The 8,065-nt window shown below is 51.7% G+C and overlaps 1 protein-coding gene and 1 long non-coding RNA gene across 4 annotated transcripts in view; one reads left to right on the top strand and one right to left on the bottom strand.

Moving 5' to 3' along the window:
- Positions 1 to 1,427, top strand: part of CHRDL2 (chordin-like 2) — a 34,090-nt gene extending 32,663 nt beyond the window's left edge. Inside the window, exons 11-12 of one of the 2 annotated variants that reach the window (XM_010848866.1) lie at positions 443 to 535; positions 1,200 to 1,427. In XM_010848866.1, the coding sequence (XP_010847168.1) occupies positions 443 to 535; positions 1,200 to 1,290 (184 nt within the window). In that variant the 3' untranslated portion in view covers positions 1,291 to 1,427. The remainder of the gene's footprint in view (positions 1 to 442; positions 536 to 1,199) is intronic. The other variant, XM_010848867.1, reaches the window with a different exon arrangement.
- The window catches only part of LOC104995124, a 13,302-nt gene extending 6,928 nt beyond the window's left edge, over positions 1 to 6,374 (bottom strand). Inside the window, exon 1 of one of the 2 annotated variants that reach the window (XR_826037.1) lies at positions 6,172 to 6,374. This is a non-coding gene — a long non-coding RNA (uncharacterized LOC104995124). The remainder of the gene's footprint in view (positions 1 to 6,171) is intronic. The other variant, XR_826038.1, reaches the window with a different exon arrangement.
- Between the last annotated feature and the right edge of the window lie 1,691 nt (positions 6,375 to 8,065).

Raw genomic sequence — 8,065 nt, 5'->3', positions numbered from 1 at the left:
AGGCCCTATAGGCCTGGCAGCTTCCCACCCTCCCTCCCTCCCTTCTTCCCTCCTTGACCCTCTGCATTGCTGACAGGTGAGGGGTGTGAGCACAGGATGATGATGGTGAGAGGAGCAGGGTCATGGAAGGAGGGGGTGACAGGGTAACAGGCATGTTTTCCAATGCCTGCAGCTGGGATCACAGATGAGAGGCGGGGTTAAAGGTCAGAAGTCTAGGGTAGTGACCCAGGTAAGACACGATGGGGCCCAGAGGGGAATGGTGACATTGGGGGATAGGGTGAACAGATTCAAAATATTTAGGAAACTGAGTCCTCAGGATTGGGTGTCTGGTCAGAATAGGGGAAGGAAGGGAGGTGACTGGGTCTGTCCTGGGTCTAAGTCACCCCATTTCACTGACCACACACCCTCCCTTTCGTGCTCATGCCCTTGTCTTTGCCCTCAGGAATCTTCCACTTAATTCAGATCAAGAAAGTCAGGAAGCAAGACTTCCAGAAAGAGGCGCAGAACTTCCGGCTGCTCACCGGCACCCACGAAGGTGGGACTCTGGGCCGAAGACAGGGGCCTGGGAAGAGAGTCGGGCTAGAAGCTGGGGAGTTCCAGGCTGCTGGTGCTGGGAGGGGGTTGCTGTCAGCCACAGACGTCAGTTCCCGGCACAGGAATCCAGTGGGTGTCTGGGCCAGAGATTTCCCAACTCAGGCACTCGAGAGCTCGGGAGCAGGAAGGTGAAGCAGAGCCAGCTGGATCTGGTCTTGGGGCGAGGGAGACAGGCCTGTCAGAGGGGACTCTGAGCCCCTAAATCCTGGTCCTGCGTAGTCCCTCTACTGGAACCTCTCCCACTGAAACCTCCTAACCACGTTCCTACAGAGGCCCCCAGCTTACTCCCCACCACCCTGAGGAAGATGGACCCAGGGGGGTGGAGAGGAAGTCACAGAGGGGAGGTCACTAACAGGTGTCAGGTTGAAGGTGGGCTCCTGTGCCCGAACCCTTTGGGCTTATGGGGGTAGGATGGGGTCCCCATCTCCTTCCCCTCTGTGGGCTTCAAACCCAGCCTACTCGGTCCTCCTCGTCCCAAGTTTTCCCCACCCCAGTCACCCTGCCTCAGTTGTGCACACGTATGCACACGCACACACCACAAACACACCCTTACACATACATACACTGCACACCCGCATACAACTCTTCCTCTTTCCTCCATGCAGGTCACTGGAACATCTTCCTAGCCCAGACCCCGGAGCTGAAGGTCACGGCCAGTCCAGACAAAATGACCAAGACCTTATAACAAAGATCTGAAAAGTTGCAGATATGAGCTTTATCATTTTTGTTGTTATATATTAATAAATAAGAAGTTGCATTACCCCTCAACCCTGCCTGTTGAGTCCGTTTCCAGTCTCTGCGTGTTCTCATAGTGATTACAGGCAGGCCTGGTTATCCCCATTTTACAGGGCTGGGAACTGAGGTGCAGAAGGGGCAGAGGCTGGCCCCAGTCCTCACAGTGAGTGGTTTTGAGGGCCAGGGCTAGTACCCACCCCACCCCCCACCCTGCCTTCTGACCCAGGCCCTTGTCTGCCATCGTGGCCTCTCCCCTGCTTTGGGCTGCTGCTGTCTGCAGCCCCCCAGCTACAGCGCCTCCTGCTTTTGTGGGCAGCCCCCTTCCCATAACTCTTTGGCACTGAGCCTAGTGAGGGGGACTGACTCCAGTCAGCCAGCCGAGGGGTATGCACGGAGTCTCAGAGTACTTTCCCAGCAGATAGTGCAGGGGTCCTGACAGTCGTCAGCTACTCTCTACAATGAGGACACAGAGTTGAGGGAGGAGCAGTAATTTGCCTGAAGCCACAGAGCAGGGTGGTAGCAGATTCGGAATTGTATGCCAGGTCTCTTGCTCCAAGCTCGCACTCCTTCCCATTCCACCGTGACCAATGTTATAAACCCGAATATTCTCACCTCAGAGGCTTTCCAAGACTTGGCAGTCAGATTGCCAGCCTTGGCACCACGGTCTGGGAAGAAGGCCTAACAGTTACAATTAAAGACAACATCAGTCATTTATCCTGCCCATGGGTACAGTTCCTTTCCCTTTCAAAGATGTTTTAATGCCCATGATTCTACTTAAGGTGAACAATATAGGAATTACCCCCATTTTAGAGAGGAGAAGACAGAGGCTCAGAATCACCCAGTGTCTTCCCCAAAGCCTTACAGTGATGAGTGGTGAAGCCAGGACCAGAGCTCAGACCTACTGACTCGCAGACCTGTGCTCTCATCCACAGTCACATGTCACCCCCCCATCCCCAAACCTGATGGGAAGCCATGGAGAGATGGTGTCAAGCGGCCTGTGAGCTGGATTTTGCCACCTGCAGCCACGTGGCTCTGCTCTGAGCCCCTGTCTTGTCCCTGGGCGTCTGAGGTTGGGGAAGTCAGCTAAGCTGCCTCCCAACACCGCCCTCACTGACAGGGAGGGGTATCATCCTCCCCAAAATCCCCCTGCCTGCTCCCCAGGGCATTTTCTGAGACAGTGGGGTTTGAGGAACATGCCTGAAATCTCCCCCTCATCCTTGGAGTAAAAAGACATCCAGCTTCTCCCAGTTTCTGCCTGTCCCTCCTGGAGAAGACTTCTCATTCCAGCCTGGCTTGCTCACCACATGGGGTTAATTTGAAGTCCAGGGTGGCTTCTGAATCTCCTGAGTTGAAAGTCTAGGAATCAGTTAACACCGTTAACTGGTCATCCTTCAGCCTAGCTCAGATGTCTTCTACTCAGTGGAGATTTCTCTACCTCCTGGAACCTACCTCCGCCCCTCCCAGCACAGGGACCCCTTCCCTCGCTGGAGAATGGGGTTAGAGGCAGGGATCTGTGAGCAGAGGCATTTCCTGGTTCTCAGGACAGTAATGACTTCCTTGTATACTTGTCCTGATGTTGCAGGCCAACCCCCTCCCTGGTTTCTCTGATGGACTTATTCGAAGTTTGTGCTATACACTCCAAATCTTTCCCACCGTGGGAGGCATGTTCAGCACATCAGAACCTCCTGACTTTGGTCCAGAGCTTTCTGAGTGTGTCAACACACTCAGAATCTCTAAGCAGCTCTCCCAGGGTTTGACATCACTCTGAGTTGTCTTTTCCTTCCCTTTATTCATTCTTAAAACACTTTCTGAGCTACTCTGGTCTAGGCCTTGTGCTAGATGACCAACACGATATAAAGAACCAACATGGTTCCCTGCCTGTCCTGAGTGAGCCAAAATCTTGAGCAGGAGATGAGTCTTTACAACACCATGAGTGCAAGGGCTGTGACCACAGGGCCATGGGGAACATAGCCCCTGCCCAGATGGAGAACACTTCGCTGAGTCTGAAGGATAAGCAAGAGTTAGAAGAAAAGGTGGAGGGGAGGGAGGGGAAGGTAGGTGGACAGTGGCACAGGAAGAGACCGCTGTGGGGAGATGAAAAACAGCTTCTTACAGGGAGGACCACAAACAGTTCACTGTTGCTGGATAATAAAATGTGAGGGAAAGAGCAGAGGGAGGTGAGGCTGAATACCTAGCCGAGAAGCTTTGGCATCACCCCGAGGGCAGCAAAGAGCCCTGGAAGCGTTTCAGTGCTTCGGTCAGGTTTGTGGTTTAGAAAGCTGGCCCTGCCTGCTGGTGAAGGGCGGGGTGGAGGAGCGAGACGGGGACCAGGTAGGAGGCTGTTGTGGGATCCAGGGAAGGGAGGACAGCGCCTGGGCAGGAGAGAGGCGCTGGGGCTGGGATGGACGCAGGCTGAGGAAGAGCGGGGAGTCTGGTAGAGCTGGTGCCTCACGGGGTGGCTGAGGGGAAAACCCAGGAGTTTCAGCTGAGCTGAGTCTCAGGCGAGAACCCCAGTCCTTTGGGTATATTATGGTCTAGAAAGGAGGCTGGGCCAGAGACAGAGATTTGGGAGCTGTTGGCCTGCAGGTGGTAACTAACACCTGGAGATGGGAGATGCTGGCCTGGGAGAGACTGTAGAGTGAAAAGAGAAGGGGACTAGACAGAGCCCTGGGGCATCAGCAAAGGAACCTCATGGAGGCAAGAGAGAAGTCAGGAGAGTGTGTGGCTGAGTCCAATAGATGAGACCTGGAAAGGGCTCTCCACGGGCAGAGGGGGCTTCTAGGGACCATGGCAATGGGCCATGTCAGGGGAGCTGGGAGGCAGGAGCAGGTTGTGGGGGGCTGAGCCAGAGTCTGGGAGATAAGGAAACAGAATGAGTGGTGAAAGAGGGGAGAGAGGCAGGTCAGTGGCTGGCAATAGACATAAGATAGAAGAAGCGGGTTTTCAGACAGGATTTAAGCATGTCTTGGTGATGAGAAAGGAAAAAGTAGAAGAAACAGGAGTGAGGATGGAGGAAGGGAAGGTTTAAGAACAAGTTAAGATCCATTCATACCAGGGGCTTCCTTGGTAGCTCAGCTGGTAAAGAATCCGCCTGCAATGCAGGAGACCCAGGTTCAATTCCTGGGTCAAGCAGATCCCCTGCATAAGGGTTAGGCTACTCACTCCAATATTCTTGGGCTTCCCTGGTGGCTCAGCTGGTAAAGAATCCACCTGCAATGTGAGAGACCTGGGTTCGATTCCTGGGTTGGGAAGATCCCTGGAGAAGGGAACGGCTACCGACTCCAGTATTGTGGCTTGGAGAATTCCATGGACTGTATGGCCCATGGGGTCACAAACAGTCGGGCACGACTGAGTGTCTTTCACTTTCACTTTCCATTCCATAGTGACTTTCCATTCTTCCTCAGTCCCCAACTCGCTGCCTAACCCTGGCTGGGCTCCCCATGAGTGTGATGTGGGAGAAGGATGGAGTGGTCTCCAGGTGCTCCCCAAGACTGCTGTAGGGAGTCCTGTGGGATCTGCCATCTTGCTTGGTGGCCAAGCTGGGCATAGCCTGGGCTCTGGGTGAAGCATGTGCATCCCTTCCCACATGCACGGTCAAATCCAATGTCTCATCTGATACCCAGGATGACCCAGTGAGGTGGAGACTGTCAACTACATAGCGAAGAAGAAGAAACTTCTGAGAGAGGAAGTGACCTAATCAAGATCACACATCAGTAAATGGCGGGGGTTGTGGGGGTGGGGGTGGATTCCAGGAGAGGTCTGGGATTCTGCCCCTGAAGGATCCCAGAGCACTGGAAGGGCCAGGTCTTGGGCTAGGACAGGCACAGCCTCTGCTCCACTCAAATTTCTTATGTAGTTTTCTGGCCTCCAAACTTGATCATCCTGTTATAAGGCCAAGCCTGGCCTCCAGGTTTCCTGGAGAGGCTCCCTCCTCCACCTCTCCTCCTTCTCTAGCAGCTGTGAAGCCACCTCCCCTTGTCCCCTCACGAACCCTGGGCTCTGGGAAATGGCAGTATTTCTGAGAAACAGGACGTGGCCTGTGGTTTGGGGCTGGCCTGGGGGTGAGGGAAGGCCTGGGGCCCCACCAGGCACAATGGCATCTCTCTCCAGGGCAGGCCTGGCCACCCTCCTTCCCCTCACCCTGGTCCCTGGAATAGACCCACTGCCGGCCTTCTTCTCCTGCAGGATCAATTTGTGGAAGATGAACAGGAAGTGCCTTAAGAGGTTGGCTGATGTTGGGAAGGGGTGGGGTGGCATGGGTTTCTACACACAGGAGTTATCTTCAAAGTCAAAGTGTTAGTTGCTCAGTCATGTCCAGCTCTTTGTGATCCTATGGACTAGAGCCCGCCAGGCCCTTCTGTCCATGGGATTTCCCGGACAAGAATACTAGAATGGGTTGCCATTCCTTCCTCCAGGGGATCTTCCTGACCCAGGGACTGAACCCGGGGCTCCTACATTGCAAGCAGATTCTTTACCACCTGAGCCATGACCTTCTCTAATGGGAACTGGGACGAGGATCTCTGGCCCCCAGCTCAAGGCTGTTTGAATGACCACATGACATCTAATGGATTTTATCCATCTCCAGCACAAAACAGAGCCCACATAACTCGCCCAAAGTCAAAGAGCAATGAAGAGCTGGGGCTGTGACTGGAACCCACAGGGTCTGACCCCAAAGTCTCCTTCCCTCTGGCCCATGATATCTGGGGTTAGGATGAGATCTGTCTTCTCACAAGCCCCCTGCCATCAGCCTCTCCTCTTCACCCCATTGATAGCAAGTCTTGCCTATCAAAACAGCATGATCTTTAAAAACACAGATCTCACCCTGTCTCCCCCATTAAGCACCTGCTTTAATGTCTTCCCTTTGTCCTCAGAATAGTATCGAAATTCCCTCTTCTGGCCCTTGGGGATCTGGCTCCTGCTGCTCCAATTCTCTCACCTCTTCTCCCAGCTGCATCCCAGGGTCCAGTTTGCTGCTTCATCTGATCAAGCTGGGATGAATGTGGGCTCTAGGAAGACTTGGGTCACAGGTTTCGACACCATCAGGGTGTTCTCTCTCTCTCTGTTTCACCCTGCATAACAGCACTTCCTTTCCAACCAACTCTGTTAAGAAGCAGACATACTGTGAACTGTTCAGCATCCTGATAGCTCCTTGTCAGATAATATACAAAGGCTCTTCCCTTCCAATTCCAATAGAAAGATCCTAGGGAAGGACTCAGATGGTCCATCTTGGGTGATCAGGAAGGAGGTATTAGAATCCTGTGATTGGATTGGGGGAGGAGCCTCCCCAAATAAGAGTGTGGATAGCACACACAGGCTCAAAAGGAATCCCTGTTTCCAGGTTATCATTTCTTAAACTACTGTCCTCTCTTCTATAACTTAAACATGCTGTTCCCACTTTCTGGAATGCTTTTCCCTATTCTCTGCCTATAGGGGCCCAGCTCAGATTTTAAGCCCTCCTCTGAATGGCTCTCCTGGTCCCCTCTGTTGCTCCTAGCATTGTACTTCTTCTGTAATTCAACCTTTTGTATTGCAAAGATCTGTTTCTGAGCCTTTTATCCCACTGGTCAGTAAGCTTCTTGAGCCAGAGACCACATTGCAGTCATCTTTGCATTCCCAGCCCCTAATACAGCCCCCACAATACATGCTTTTTGAAGAAGAAAGTGAGAGAAATAATGATGGTGAAGACAATGGTGATGTGATGTGGTTGACTACTGACCTATAATAGATGTTCAGTAAATGTTGAGCCTTCAAATGATCACCACGACAATTTTTACCATCATCACGACCATTTCCACCACCATTGCTGCTGCCTCCATCACAAAGACCATCCCTCTCATTTGCAGGGTCCAACCAAGAATACAAATGGAGCCTACTTACCATATCCTAAATATGTAAAAGCTATAAATCAAACTAAACAAACTATTAAATAAATATCTTCTATCTTCCTACTTTGACAAACGTAATTTCTTAATGAAGGCCAAATTTTAAAATTTCTGACTTCTCTGAATTCTGTGCCAGAACATAGAAGCTCAGGAAGGGCAATCCCCAGGTTCCAACTCTTGGCCCACCTCTCTTCTCATTCTAGCTCTGCCTGAACTATGAGGGGGGGCCTCATACACACACGGACTTGGTGGAAATACCCTAGCCTGCATGTCTTTGGTGATTTTAAAACATGTCTAACATGTCTACAGGTGCTTTTATACTGCTCTCATTGAGAGGTGTGGCCCATGTCCCCTCCCCTTACATTTGGGTAGGCTGTGACTCATTTGTAACCAGTAGATTATGCTAGGTGACTTCCAAGGCTAGGCCAGGGAAAACAACTCAGCTACTTCTCTGTTTACTAAGATATTTGCTCTAAATAAGAAGTCCAACTACTCTGAGGCCACCATACTGTGAGGAAGCCCAGAGCACATGGGGAGGCCATACATAGATGCTTCAATCAACAACCCCAACTGACCTAGCCAACTGCCAGTATCAACCATCAGATATACAGATAAAGACCCCTCCAGATGACTCCAGCCCCCAGTTACTGAGTCGTCCCAGCTGAGGACCAGACATTATGGAGCAGAGATGCACCATTCCTACTGTGTCCCATACAAGTTCTTGACCCACAGAATTCACAAGCATTAAAAAACAATTGTTTTACAAATAGTTCTGAAGTTTGTATTGAAATACAAAAAACCTAATCGACAAAACAATCTTGAGAAAGAAGAACAAAGCTAGAGGTGTGGTGCTT

The sequence above is a fragment of the Bison bison genome, unplaced genomic scaffold, assembly GCF_000754665.1.
Source record: "Bison bison bison isolate TAMUID 2011002044 unplaced genomic scaffold, Bison_UMD1.0 scf7180017864276, whole genome shotgun sequence".
Taxonomy (NCBI): Eukaryota; Metazoa; Chordata; class Mammalia; order Artiodactyla; family Bovidae; genus Bison; species Bison bison.
This window is presented reverse-complemented; position numbering and strand designations above follow the sequence as displayed.